The 15,441-nt window shown below is 45.4% G+C and overlaps 1 protein-coding gene across 1 annotated transcript in view; it reads left to right on the forward strand.

Moving 5' to 3' along the window:
* Positions 1–247: 247 nt before the first annotated feature.
* SLC2A9 (solute carrier family 2 member 9) overlaps positions 248–15,441 on the forward strand; it is a 206,051-nt gene continuing 190,857 nt past the window's right edge. Inside the window, 2 exon segments of the mRNA XM_044226192.1 lie at positions 248–349; positions 2,834–2,932. Of these exon segments, the coding sequence (XP_044082127.1) occupies positions 266–349; positions 2,834–2,932 (183 nt within the window). The 5' untranslated portion in view covers positions 248–265.

Raw genomic sequence — 15,441 nt, forward strand, 5'->3', positions numbered from 1 at the left:
GTGCTCTCTCGCTGCACGTGATTGGGAGGGAAAATCAAAGGTGCCAAAAGAAAAATCCATGCCCTCGGTGGTGATCCCTGAGAAGGCAAGTTTCCCTTCCAGGACTCTTGGATTGCTGCTATGACTGGGAACGGGGGGAAAGCCCACGGTGCCCGTTTCCTGTTCAGACAAGACAGACTGCTGCATTTCCTGCTGGGTCCCCGCCCCCTTGTGGACTCTGCCTCCTGCTCAGAGATGCCCTGGCACGGCCTGTGGCCAGAGGAGCATGGACTCCCGGGCCTGGGCTCACACAGGGGCTGCTGAGCGTGGCCGCACCCGGAGAGGGACACCAGGCAGGAGGACGAGAAAGGTAAACGTAGAAACTAGTCTCTGGACTGTGCCACGGGGCTCAGAGGCCCCGTGTGGGCGGCTGTGTTTCCTCCCTCCACTGCCTGGAAGGCTTGGGGCCCTGGGTTGTAGAAACCTGCTGTGGGTGCTGGCATCCTGGTCCCCATGACCTTGGCCATGGAGCTCCTACTCTGGAGCTGTGATTTCCTCTGGCAACGTGGCTGTGCTCATGAAATGAGGCCACAGCAGAGAACTGCCTCACGGGTGCTGGGTGGCATCCACGTTTCCCTTCCCGCCCCTGCACTTGGTACCCTCTGTCCCTGGGGCTGGTGATGAGAGGGGGTGGGTACCGGCTGGCCAAGCGAGGACAGGGGCCCAGGGAGAGGTTCCCACCTGCCCTTCTCTATCTTCCAATGGGTGCAGACAAGGAGCCAGTGATCAGGGCTGGAAGCAAGGAGGCCCAGGGACATAAGGCACCCAGGACAGCCCAGGGAGTCAGAAGGAGTAACATCTGAGCCTAGACCCGGAGGATAAGGGACTATGGAGGATGGATGTTTTGTCCAAAATGCAATTCTGTTCCATCCATCTTTTCTGTTCCATGCAGTTCAGGCCTCCCCTTACTGTAGGAAAAGATTCTGGCCCCACACCTGGCAATGTCCTTCCTGGTGGCTTATGAACCCCCTTTCTCACCTCCATCCAATTACTAGCATTTCCTGAAGACCTTCTCTGTAACAGGCTTGGATCCTGGAAGCAAGACCTCCACCTTCAGAAAGTAAGACCCTTGCCCACTGTCTAGCCTCTGCTGCTAATGCTCGTGGGCACAGTGTTAACTCAGCATAACAGCCCAGAAGGTGAGGTCTGCTATCATCCCATGTTCAGATACGAACCCTGAGTCACAGAGCAGCTATATAACTGGTCCAAGGTTACAGAGCTAAGTGGCAGAGCACAGGATAGGACAGAGTTGAATCATAGAGAAATGTCAACATGTCCAATGAGCTTTTGGGGAAGAGGACACTGGTCATGGGTCTTGGATACAAAAGTCTTAAGAAAGGAGAATTCTGGGTATATGTAGCCACACGGGCCCGGCCAAGAGAGACCTTGGCACCTGACCTGAGCAACAGCCATTCTGTGTGGCTGGACGAGAGGGAAAGCAGAAAGTGTAAGCAGCTTTTTGGAACCCTCCCTGTGTATATACAACGTTCTAAACATCCTTATCCAGCAACACAACGAGTCCTCAACCACCTACCAGTTAGATCCATTTTCCAGCTGGACAAACTGAGATCCAGAAAGGTCAAGAAACTGACTCTGGTTCCCACAGCTGAGTGGTCAGAATGTCCAGCATTGCATCCTGTGCTAGAGGAGACTACTGGGATGGGCAGAGCAGAGAATTGGGGTCCTGCGTTCCCTTCCAAAAGGTATTTGTTGGGCACAGTTCCCGGAACTGTGGACCTTGTCTCTTTTGTTTGCCACAATATTCCTGGAGCTTTAACAGGGACTGGTTTGAGACGTGCACATGCGTTCCCGGAATGCAGAGAAAGTAGCTTCCCAGAGCATGTGGGTCCCCTCCATCTGGAGACTGGCCCATGTTCCTCTGGCCAGCTTCCGATGGCAAACCCTCCCGCCTCCAGCTCCTGCCAGCTGGTCAGCTTTGGCCAAGGGGCCCAGATGTTTCCACTCCAGGGCCCTGTCCTGATTGTGACCATCCTTAGGTGAGGCCAAGCGACAGGATCACCTGAAGGCAGAGGCCTCATCCTCCAGGCTGAGCCATGTCTGTCTCTGCAGGTCCTTGGCCAGGGGCACTCACAGTGGCCTGTAGATGGACAGCTGAGTCTGGACCAGCACGTGCAGGTGTGTGTGTGTGGGTGTGTGTGGGTGTGTGTGCATGCGAACGTGTGTGTCCCTGCACAGCTGTGAGAAGCCTCAGACCCCTAGACACTGTGCCCAGACAGAAAGGCAGTGGGGGAGAGGCCCCTTGGTGCAGCGGGAGGTGACTTGGGCTCCAGCCCCCATCCCAGACACCACAGACACCTCTGTGCCTGCTCGCTCACCTAGGACATCAGGATCAAACAGCACTGATCAAAGGGTTCCAAGAGAAAATACCCAAAACAATGCCTGTCCCATACCTTTTGTAAGCATCAGCAGCTACTACTGACGGCTGAATCTGGCTTTGCTTTTTTGCTCCTATTTGTTTCAGAAAGTGGCCAAATTCAGCAGAAATAATAGTATGTGGCTACATACAGAGCACCTGCTAAGGACGTTAGGTCTGCAAGTCACTGACCTGTTGCAGCAGTCAGAAGCAAACAGAGCTCAGGGGGCTGACAGAACTCCTCCAGGACACCTGCCAGCACAGGCAGACCTGGACCAGCAACTCAGCTGCCTGCCGTCTCCCTCGGCCCCGGGAATTCTCTGGGGCCGCCTCTCCAGACAAGGGAACAGCTGAAGTATGTCTTGTGGGCCCTAGTTCTGTGCCCAACTGCCAGATCTGACGTTCTGTCTTCTTTCCCAGGACTGGTCCTGCTCACTCATTGTGGCCTCTCTCGTGGGCGCCTTTGGCTCATCCTTTCTCTACGGGTACAACCTGTCGGTGGTGAACGCCCCCACTCCGGTGAGTGCCCCACGACTGTGGGATTGGCCCAACAGAGGGCGCTGTGGCCGCGTGGAAATCTTCCGGTGCTAGCTCCTGGCAAACCTTTGCAGGCCTGTTTCTGTGCCAGACCTTTGCCAGAGGATCTAGGAGAAAGATAGAGAGAGTGAGACCAGCCTGCACCTCGAGGGGGAGATAAGAGACCCAGAAACAGACAATGTCACAACACAAGGGGTTCAGTTCCTTGCTAGAGTGTCCTGGGAGAGTGCAGGGCAAGGAGAGGGGTCTTCGGAGGTCTCAGGGGCTGATCCGGAGGGTCTTATTCGTAGGCACGGAATCCAAGGAGTCACGGAGAGACCTTATGCATAGATGTTTTCCTGATGTTCTTTTTGTGTTTATGGCCTTTAATCACAGCTAGAGGTCACTTGGGTGTCTGTTGGTTAAGATCCATTTTTGGCTTTTGTTTTCATCTGGAATCAAGACATTAGGTATGTCAGTCAAGAAGAAGAAGCTGTAAAGCAACCAAATGTGTTAATTTGGAGCCTTAGGGTTTGCAACGTGGGAGGCACAGAGAGCACCGAGATTGTGATTGTGCTTGGAACTGCAATGGGAAGTGCAGGCTTATAGAGGCAAAACCCACAGGGCTGGGCAACTTGTTTCAAAGGAATTGTGGACAGAACTTAACTGACCACCGGATGCAGGACTGGCTCTGTAGTTAACGGGTGTTAAATTATCTCTAGCTCATCACGTAGTAGAGAAGGTCTTCCAAGCGGCGGCCAATGTGCAATTGGCAAGTCATAACGGACAAAAGTCAAAAGTTCATGGTGTTCTCAGAGTTGAAACAGGAGCTGTGGGCCCTGCTTCCTCAGTATCCTCCCCACCCCATTTTGAGGGGCTCTCTTAGGAATACTTCCCTTTTAGAATATCCTTTTACAGGCACAGTTCCCCAGGTCCTCCTCACACCTCCCTGCGGGTTTGCAGGTTTATTTTGGTTCTGCCTACCTAGACTATTAGGTCTGGATGCTACCCAGTCCAGGGGGTGCTGGCTTCTGCTTCATCCTCCTCCACCCTTGAGGGAAGAGTGGACGAAGGGTAATAGAAGGCTTCCTGGAGAAGGTGATGCCTCAGCTTTGTCTTAAAGGTAGAGCAAAGGCACAGAGGCTTGAGATCTGTGAAATATTTGCAGGAAAGCAAGTGTGATGCAGTTGGAGTGCAGGATGCTCTTTGGGGGAGCCTAAGGCAGGAACTAAAGTGTCAGACTGAAGCCAGGCTATGGATCTTCCTGGAAGCTTTTTGGGATTTTCCTTGTTTGGTCCCCAGCATCCCCTGTGCAAAATGAAAGGGAGGCTGGACCATGGGTCTCAAAGTGTACCCAGGAGCCCTGGACTTCATAGAGGTGTCTTTTTAAAATTCAGAAGTCCTTCAACAGTCCCGCAACATCTTTTATAGCTGGTTTGTGCAAATCAGACCAAAAAAAAAAAAAATCACTTCCTATATACATAACAGTAATATAGAAAAATAATTAACAACCATGAAATATAGATGTGGATGTTCATTATTTTCTTTCCTTACTTTCTATGCATTTGAAAAGTTTTATAACATAGTCAAAAATAATTACATCATTACATCTTTGCCAATGTGTCTACATATGGAAAGGAAGGGGAAGGTTTCCAAATCACGCTACTGAACACGTCCTGTTCAGGTTGTCACCAACTATGTGGACAATAATATAGGAAGGATGTCTATTGTATTTCTCAGTTGATGAGCTGGAACAAATAATGAATGTTTTAGGAAATGAAACGTGTTAGAATCATGAGTCTAGATAGTTCTGATTTTTTTTTTTAACTCTGTTAACTCTTGTACATTTTGGGGTTTCTAGGCAAGTTCATTTGAAAACTGGATTCTGAGGCTAACACCAATTTGAAAGCCAGAGGCCTAGATGGCCTCCCTGAACTTTTGCAGCAGCTTTGACTTTGTCATTGTGATGTCATTCTGACATGGGGATCTGAGTTGCCCATACTTGTATTTAAAAGAAGATTGGAGGGATGACTGGGTGGCTCAGTCAGTTAAGCCACTGCCTTTGACTCAGGTCATGATCCTAGGGTCCTGGGATCAAGTCCCTCATTAGGCTCCTTGCTCAGCAGGGAGCCTGCTTCTCTCCGCCTCTGCCTGCTTGTGCCCTCGCTCCCTCGTGCTCTCTCTCTCTCTCTCTGACAAATAAACAAATAAAATCTTAAAAAAAAAAAAAAAGAAGATTAGAAGTTGACATTCTTGCTTTATCTTGACAGTTCAACAGAAACTCCAGCAGAGGGTGGAAAACCTTTGCCCTCATGTTTTGTGGAGCAAGAGGCCCTGTGAAACTTGAACCTTGAAGTGATGTAGGTGGAAAAACACAAGTTCACGCTCCAACTGTGGGAACAGGAGGAAGGAACAATTCTGTTATTCATCCATTTAAAACTTGTTTTTAATTAATAAACTTTATTTTTTAGAGCAGTTTTAAGGCAGTTCATGGTAAAATTGAGTGGAAAGTACAGAGAATCTGCCCATATCCCTTGTCCCCACAGCATATGGCTCCCCGTCTACCACTAATCTTCCCTAGAGAGGTGCATTTGCTGTCGTCAGTGAACCTGCCTCAATTCATCTTCATCCCCCAAAGTCCAGGGGTTACATTTAAGGTTCACTCCTGGTGTTGTGTATTCCAGGAGTTTTGACAAAATGTGGAATGACAGGTACTCACCATTGTGGTGTCTTACAAAAACGGCCTCTCTGCCCTAGAAATCCTCTGTTCTCCCTATTTCTTTTTCTCTCCCTATTAACCCCCTGGCAACCACTGCCTTCATAACTTTGCTTTTCCAGAATGTCACACAGTTGGAGTCATACAGTATGTGGCCTTTTCAGACTGGCTTCTTTCACTCAGGATTATGCATTTAGGTATCCTTCCTCCATGTCTGTACATGGCTTGAAAACTCATTTGTTTTTTAACGCTGAATAATACTTCACTGTACGGATGGACCCGTGTCTTGAGCCACTCACCTCTGGAAGGACTTCTTGATGACATCTAAGTTTTGACAACAATAAATCAAGTTGCTGTAAACATCCATGCATAGGTTTTTGTGTAGACAGAAGTTTTCTATCCACTTGGGTCAATACCAAGGAGCATGGCTGCTGAATCATATGGAAGAATATGTTTAGTTTTCTAAGAAACTGACAAATCACATCCCTAAGTGACCACACTGTTTTGCATTCCCAGAAGCAACGGATGAAGGTTCCCATTACTCCCCATTTGGTGTCCTTAGTGCTTTGGATTTGAGAAAATCTAATAGGCATGTCCTGGTGTCTCATTGTTTTAATTGTAATTCCCTAATGACATATGATGTTGAATACCTTTTGTCATCATATGTTTATTTGCCATCTGTGTATCTACTTTGGTGAGATTTCTGTTCAGATTTTTGCCCATTCTTTAATCAGATTGTTTGTGTTGTTATGGTTGAGTTTTAAGAGTTTATCACGTATTTTGGACAACAGTTCTTTATCAGATGCGTCTTTTGCAAGTATTTTCTCACAGGCTGTGGCTTGTCTTCTCAGTCTCTTGACATTATCTTTCCAGGAGCAGAAGTTTTTAATTTCATTGAAGTCCAGCTCATCAACGATTTCTTTCATGGATTGTGCCTTTAGGGTTGTCTCTAAAAAGTCACCACCATGCCCAAAGTCTTCTAGATTTTCTTCTAGGTTGTTTTAGGAGTTTTATGGTTTTGTGTTTTACATTTATGTCTGTGTCCTATTTTGAGTTAATTTTTATGAAGGGTATGAAGTCTGTGTTTGGATTCTGTGTGTGTGTGTGTGTGTGTGTGTGTCTATTGTTCCAGCAACGTTTATTTATTTATTTATTTATTTATATATTTTTTCCAATTTATTTATTTTCAGAAAAACAGTATTCATTATTTTTTCACCACACCCAGTGCTCCATGCAAGCCGTGCCCTCTATAATACCCACCACCTGGTACCCCAACCTCCCACCCCCCCTATTTTTTTTTAAAGATTTTTTTATTTATTTGACAGACAGAGATCACAAGTAGGCAGAGAGACAAGCAGAGAGAGAGAGGAGGAAGCAGGCTCCCTGCTGAGCAAAGAGCCTGATGTGGGGCTCGATCCCAGGACCCTGGGTATGACCTGAGCCGAAGGCAGCAGCCTAACCCACTGAGTCACCCAGGTGCCCCCCAGCAACGTTTATTGAAAAGACCACCTTTGCTCTATGGTATTGCCTTTGTTCTTTTGCAAAGATCAGTTCACTATATTAACGTGGGTCTATTTCTGGACTCTCTGTTCTGTTCTATTGACTTATTTGTCTGTTCTTTCAGCAATACCATGCTGTCTTGAATACTGTAGCTTTATCAAAAGCCAAAGTAGGATGGCGTCAGTCCTCCACCTTTGTTCTCCTTCAATGTTGAGTTGGCTATTCTGGGTCTTTTCTTCTCCATATAAACTTTAGAATCAGTTTGTTGATATCCACACAACTCATTAGCTTTCTACCTAAGGGTTTCATTTTCTTTAGTGCTAATATTATTGGTAGTGTTTTGATTTAAAATTCCATTTTTTTTCATTTCTGGTATATAGGAAAGAAATTGACTTTTATATATTAATCCTGTTATCTTGCAACTGTGCTACAATCAATCACTGCTTAGTTCCAGGAATTTTTTTTGGTCAGTTCTTTCAAATTTTCTATGTAGATGACTGTGTCATCTGTGAACAAAGACAGTTTTATTTTGTCTTTCTCAATATGTGTATTTTTTGTTTCCTCTTATTGTCTCATTGCATTAGCTAGGACTTCCAGAATGATGCTTACTTTGGATTTAACTTGCTCTTCTTTTTCTAGTCTTCCAAGATGGAAACTTACTGATTTTAAGTTTTTCATCTTTTCTAATATATTTATTCAATGCTATACATTTCCTTCCAAATAGTACTTTTGCTGCATCCCACAAATTCTGATGAGTTATATTTTCATTTTCTTTTAAATCAAGTTACTGTAGAATTTCTCTTGAGATTTCTTCTTTGATCCATGTGTTATTAAGAGGGGTGTTGTTTAATCTTGTAAGTATTTTGGGATTTTGCAGCTATATTCTGTTACTGATTTCTAGTTTATTCCATTATGGTCTGAGACCACACACAGTGTATGATTTATATTCTTTTAAATTTTTTTAAAAGATTTTATTTATTTATTTGACAGACAGAGATCACAAGTAGGCAGAGAGGCAGGCAGAGAGAGAGAGAGAGGAGGAAGCAGGCTCCCTGCTGAGCAGAGAGCCCGATGCGGGGCTCGATCCCAGGACCCTGGGATCATGACCCGAGCTGAAGGCAGAGGCTTTAACCCTCTGAGCCACCCAGGTGCCCCTATTCTTTTAAATTTGATAGTTTGTTTTATGGCACAGAATGTGGTCTGTCTTGCTGAATGTCCATGTGAGCCTGAGAAGAATGTATACTGTTGTTGGAGGAAGTAGACTATAGATGACCATTGTATCCCATTGGTTGATGGTTGAGTTTAGTTATCCCCTCACTGATTTTCTGCCTGCTGGAGCTGTCCATTTCTGACAGAGGAGTGTTTCAGTTTCCAACTATAATACTAGTTCATCTATTTTTTCTTACAGTTTTGTTAGCTTTTGCTTTATGTATTTGCATGCTCTGTTGTTAGGCTCATATACATTAAGCCTTGTTATATTTTCTTGGAGCATTTGTCCTTTTATCAGTATCTGATGCCCCTCTTTTTCCCCATTAACTCTCCTAGCCAATGTACTTCCTGTTTGAAATTAATATAGTTATTACAACTTTCCTTTGATTCATGTCAGCACAGTATATCTTTCTCCCTCCCTGCACTTTTAATTTGTATATGTCTTTATATATTAAGTGTGTTTCTTGTAGAAAACATACAGCTCGGCCTTGTTTTTTTATCTACTCTGACAATCTGTCTTTTAATTGCCATATTTAGTCCACTGGCACTTAAGGTGATTATTGATATAGTTGGATTAATATCTATATATCTGTTACTGATTTTTATTTGTTGCTCTTTTTCTTTGTTCCTGTTTTTGTCTTCCATACTTCTTCTGCCTTTTGTGGTTTTAACTGAGTATTTTACATGGCTCTGTTTTCTCTTTTCCTAGCATATCAATTTATCTCTCTCTTTTTTAAACTTTCTTTAGCGGTTGCCCGAGAATCTACAATATACATTTTCAACTACTTAAAAATAATACTATCTTACTTCACTGGTAATGTTAGTATTTTATAATAACAAATAACAAAATATTTCTAATTGTGTTATTCATTTCACTTGCACATAAGCATATTATATAGATAATCAAATACATTGCTGTTGTTATTATCTTGAACAAACTGTTATCCATTAGATTAAGGATAAGAAAAAAGGGGGCCTTGTAGTTCAGTTGGTTAAGCACGTGACTCTTGGTTTCAGCTTAGGTTATGATCTCTGGATCTTGAGATCAAGCCTTGTATCAGGCTCTGTGCTCTACCAGGAGTCAGCTTGAGATTCTCCCTGCTTCTCCCCGTGCTCCTGCCTGCCTCAAGTAAATAAATAAGTCTTAACAAAATAAGAAAAAAAGTTCTCATTTTGCCTTTATTTATTCTTTCTCCTATGCTCCTCTCTTTATGGAAATCTGAGTTTCTGAGCAATCTCAGGTTACTTCTCTCAAAACTTCTTCTGATGTTTTTTTGCAAGGCAGATCTACTGGCAACAAATTTCCTCAATATTTGTCTGAAAAAAGTCTCAACTTCTTATTCACTTTTAAAGGATAATTTTGCAAGGTATGGAATTCTAGGTTGGTTGGTTGTTTTTTTCTCTCAGCATTTTGAGTATTTTATTTTACTCTCTTCTTGCATGGTTTCTGAGGAGAAGTTGGGGTGTAGATTCTATCTTTTGTCTGCTGTAGGTAATTTTTCATCTGGATTCTTTCAAGAGTTTTTTTAAATCTTTGATTTTCTAAAGTTTGAATATGATATGCTGGGTGCAACTTTTGTTCTGTTTTGTTTTGTTTATTTGTTTGTTTTATACTGTTTGGTGTTTTCTAAGCTTCCTGGATCTGTGGTTTAGTGTCTGATATTAATTTGAGGAAATTCTCAGTCATTATTGCCTCAAATATTTCCTCCTTTCCCACCTCTCTCCCTTCTCCTTCTGGGTATTCCTACTGTGTATATATTACACCTTTTGTAGTTTCCCCACAGTTCTTGCGTATTCTATTCTATCTTTTTTTCCTTCAGTCTTTTTTCTCTATGTTTTTTTTTCAGTCCATTCTTCATTTGTTATAGTGTTTTTGTTTGTTTTAAAAAAGATTTTATTTAATTATGAGAGAAAGAGAGAGAGAATGAGCAAGGTGAGGAACAGAGGGAGATGGACATGTAGACTCCACACTGAGCATGGAGCCTGATGCAGGGCTTGATCTCATGACCTTGAGATGGTGACCTGTGCCAAAACCAGAGTCAGATGCTTAACCAACCAAGTCACCCAAGTGCCCCTTCTGATACAGTGTTTTTGATCTCTACCATTTCTTTTTGATTCTTTCATAGATAGCCATCTCTGTGCTTACATTGTTCATCTGTTCTTACAAGCTGTCTACTTTTTTCCAATTAAGCCCTGAGCTTATTAACCAATTAAAAAAATTTCTGGTCTGATAAGTCCAATATTCCTGCTATATCTGACTCTGGCTCTGATCCTTGTTTACTCTCTTCAAACTGATTTTTATCTTTTAGTACATCTTGTAATTTTTTTGAAAGATGAAATGATGTATTGGGCAAAAGGAACTTCAGTAAACAGACCTTTAGTAATATAAGGCATGAAGGGAGAAGAAGCATGTTGCAGTCTTATGATAAGGTCTCAGTCTTTTGGTCCTCTGGTGACCCTGGACCATGAATTTCACCAGGGCCTCTCAGGTTCTGCTCACTCCCTCCTTAGCTGGGACAGAATGGCTGGAGAGGGCTGGAGATGGGTATTTCTTTTGCCCTATGAGGATGGTTGGAGGAAGTGGCATTGGGTATTTCCCTTCACCAACGTAGGTTAGGCTCTGATAAAATTCCAGCAGGTAGATTAAGCTCAGGTAAAATTACTTCTCTTGGGGGCAGGTCCTTTTCTGTACCAGCCAGATTCACACCATGAGAAGTCTTGTTTGGAATGTTGTGGCTGTACTTTTGTGGCTAGTGTGCCCAGCAAACTGTTGAGTCATTGTGACAGTGTGATGCATTTTCAGCCTGGTGGTCTCAGGCTGTGGGGACCATGGCTCATTATACATATTTTAGAGGGACCAAGAGAGCCCTAAATGCAATGCAGTGCCCAGCCTGCCTAGATACAAGGGACTGGGAAAGGTCACCTCTAACTGCTTCCCAAACTCCACTCTCCAACATTGAGGGAGGACACAGAGTTGATCACTAGCCTGTCATTCCTGTAATAAAATGCTGCATGCTGGGTACATAGATATCTCATAGACATGCTAATGTATTAGTCTGCTCAGCGGCTATAAAAAATATCACAGGCTGGGAAGCTCAAACAACTGACATCTATTTCTCATGGTTATGGAGGTTGGAGCTCTTAGGTAAGGGTGCTGACATGGTCGATTCCTGATGAGAGCCTTCCTTCTGGCTCACAGATCTCCACCTTCTCACCATGTCCCCATGTGGTAGAGACAGTAAACAAGCAAGTTCGCTGATGTCTCTTCTAACAAAAGTACTAACCCAGCCATGAAGGCCCCATCCTTGGGACTTCATCCAACCTTAATCACCTCCCCAAAGCTCAAGCTCCAGACACATTCACACTGTGGGGCAGAGCTTAAGCATATGAACTCAGGGAGATTACCATTCAGTCCACAGAAGTTAGTAATTGACATTTCATACCACGTCATGGATGAGGAAACAGAGACTTAGAGTTTAAGCACTTGCTCAAGGTCACACAAGTAGGAGGTAGCAGAGCTGAGATTCGTGCTCAAATCTATCTAACTCCGAGGCCCATGACATTTTGACCTCTTCACTGTCCACTATTACCAGTCCCCAGAAGTCCAGCAATGGGGGAGCCTAGGGATGATAAACTAAGGCAAAGGATGATTCTGGGAAAGGCCAAGAGGACCCATGAAGAACACAATGGGCTATTTACCTGTGACACCCACTACTTGAATGGCTGTGTGGACTTTATTTATGGCAACTCTGGAGTTTTGGGGACTGATTCTGATGGTATTGGGATTGCACTACTAGGGACCTACAAGGGCCTGACTCCTGCCCTTGTCCCCTACTTCCCAGGGGCTGTCCTCGGAGGGAGCTCTAAACCTGGCCAGCATGAACCAAAAGAGAAGTGAAGGACTCCTTTCGTATTGGCCAGGCCAGCCCCCAAACCCCCTTCCCCATTCCCACAGGGTCTTAGGGTCAGGAATCCCCTCTTGTGCTCTGTCTGAAGGTGTGCCATGGATCCTACCTAACACTTCATGTTTCTGTCATATTGCTACTCAAACACAGAGAGGATAGGTAGGCAGTAAATTCCCTGTACCTGTGCTGGGTGTTTACCTTGCATGTAAGATGTCGTTAAGTCTTGAGGGGTGGCAAGACAAAAGGACACATGTCCTTGTCCTCAAGACCAGAAGCAGTGACAAGATATGCTGCACAGAGACATGAACCCAGGGTCAGAGAAGGACATTCTTCTATCTGGGGAGGGCAGGAAACCAAGCCTTGGCTTGAGGGAGAGTATAGAGCTTTCTGGGAATGGGGATGAGCTGGAGTGCTAGATGGCTGGATCTGAGGGGTGGATGGGGAGGAAGCTGGGAAGGCGGCTAGGCCAGCCCAAGGAGGATTGCAGGGGCTAGAACAGGAGCATAAGCTAGCACTGACCAGCCTTTGGGTGCCAGAGCAGAACTAAGACCAAGGCTCAGCCTGGGAGGCCCTCCAAGGGTGGGAACCACCATAAGCAAGAGACCCCAGCCCCTGCACGCAGGTACTTTGGCAGGGGTGTGGGGCAGTGACAAACCCCTAGTTAGTGACTGTTGGAACAAAAGAAGCCTGGTAGAGGAGCTCAGCCCGTGTCCAGGGATGGCTTTACACTCTCTGCCCTTTGCAATGGGCATGGGGAGGGGTGAGTGGGCAGCTCCCGTGTCCAAGAACCCAGGATGAGGACAGAGATCCCAGAGTGTGACTTAATGCACATGGGAAGGGCCTTGATGTATTTCTTGTGTGGGGGCCAATCTGCATCAGGGCTCTGGCATTGTGGAGGGAGAAAGTGATCCCCGTTTGCACGAGATGCAGATATTGGGGTGGGAAAGTGTCTGCCTGCAGAGATGGCAGACAGAGGCTGCCGCAGGAGGTGCTGATGAAAATAAGTCACAGTGAGGACACTGACCCACATGGAGGGATGCTGGTTTAGTAATGACACAAGGCCCCGAGGCCCATGCTAACCAGCTTTGCCTCCTCAGTGGTAGGATAATTGGGGTGCAGGTGGTGGTCAGGGGGAGCACATAGCTCCCCCTGGCTGTGTACCACCAGGTAGGGCAGAATTTCACAACTTGAATAATGTACACAGTAGCAGACATTGGCTCTGGCCACTGGCCAGCCGCAGCTGCCCAAATGTTCAGTGCTTCTCTCTCCCCAGGTATTTGGAAACCATCTGGGATGCTGATAATGGAAATGATTCCACTATGAGCACTGACCACGCCTGTCTGTGTTAGGGTCAGTCTATAGGGCATCAGACTTCATTCTCATTACAGTCCTGTGAGGATGCCATGACTCACCCCCTTTCATAGATGAGGAACCTGAGTCCCAGGGAAGTTAATGTGTCCAAGTTCCTGGGGTAGATTGGGAGGCTCTTTAAGCCCCACTCCCTAAGTTTCCATTGGTTTCCCTTCAAAACAACCATTCTCGAATGTACATCGTGTCCATGCCCCATTTGGAAAGGAACATCCACAAGCCGTACACATCCATGAGGGGTCCCTTGGCCAGTTTTGAACAATGGGATGTGAGCAGAAGTGAATATAAGCCACTTGATGCCAAGCCCTTGAAGACATTCCAGAAGGTTCCTCAGCTCTTTCTTCCCCCAGATGGCACAGGTACAAGATGTCAGAGAACTGTTCGGCAGATGCTAGGCACTACATGAGCTAGACAGAAGTCTTTCCTGTCTGCAGCCACAGAACCTTCAGAGTTTCTGAGCTGGGGGCAGTGTGTCCACCGCCATGACTAAAGACTCCAACAGCTACCCTTCAAGGCAGTCTAGCCTGGCCCACTGTGGGGTCTTTTGCTTGGTTTTCCTGTTTTCGCAGTGGCTCCTACAATTTATCCTGAACCCAAAGGCCAGAGGGATCCTTGACAGAAGCAGATCATATTGTTGCTTGAGCTTAAAACCTTCCAGAGCCAGCCAGCCCACCTAGAAGCCCTCCCAGACTGGGGCAGTCCGCACACCCAGGGGTCTGCTGCCTAGTGAGCACTTTGCCCTCACCGCTGGCATGTTCCCTCATTGCACCTGCTCATTCACACTCACCTGCCCCCCACTGCCTCCCTCAAACACACATGCACCTTGGTACCTTAGCCCCTTGGCATTTGCTGTTTCCTACACATGCCTATGCTCTGTCCTTTGATGGCTTCTGACCTCTGATCAAATGTCCCCTTCTCAGAGACATCTGATATTATATATTTATTTGCTTCTTTTCTGTCCTTCCCTTTATTTTAGAATTTAAGCTCCATGCAGACACAGTCTTTACCCCGAAAAGGTCTGTCATACAGTCAGCCTTTATAATGAATATCTGCTGAGTCATGAGTAAATGTACACATTTAAGATTTTTTGAAAGTTCTTTATGTGTAAATGCAGTTCCAAGACAAGTCCCCTAGAACTCCTCATCCTCAACAGAATTGCCTACTGTCCTACATAAAAGTTCTAGGGCTGCCTCAGCCCCATTCACACAGACGGGGACGTGAACTCAGGTCTGTCTACTTCTGAAATTTCTCTTTTTTCTGCTCCACCAGCTGATCTGCTGGGGATTGTGCAGACTTTTGGCTTAGTAGGCTACAAGGTCTTCATCCCAACTACTCCGTTCTGTCTTAGAAGTGAGAAAGCAGCATGAGATAATAAATGAATGGGCAAGGCTGTGTTCCAGGAAAACTTTATTTACCGAAGCAGGCAGTAGGCCAGATTTAGCCAACTGGGCCATTGTTTGCTAAACTGTACTCGAGATTCTAGGAAAAGAGCGAGACTCCTGTAGATGCTGGGTTCATTAGACTCTCAGAGAGCTGGCTGGGTTTATGAGCAATTAACCCATGAGTTTTCCCATAGATGTTACATTTCTTGATATTTTTTCCCATGTCCATTTATTGCTACTTATCTAAGCCTTCGTCTTTTCTCTTTACAATGACTAATTCTTTTTTTTTTTTTTAAAGATTTCATTTATTCATTTGACAGAGATCACAAGTAGGCAGAGAGGCAGGCAGAGAGAGAGGAGGAAGCAGGCTCCCCGCTGAGCAGAGAGCCCGATGTGGGACTCGATCCCAGGACCCTGGGATCATGACCTGAG

This window comes from Neovison vison, chromosome 11 (genome assembly GCF_020171115.1).
Source record: "Neovison vison isolate M4711 chromosome 11, ASM_NN_V1, whole genome shotgun sequence".
Taxonomy (NCBI): domain Eukaryota; kingdom Metazoa; phylum Chordata; class Mammalia; order Carnivora; family Mustelidae; genus Neogale; species Neogale vison.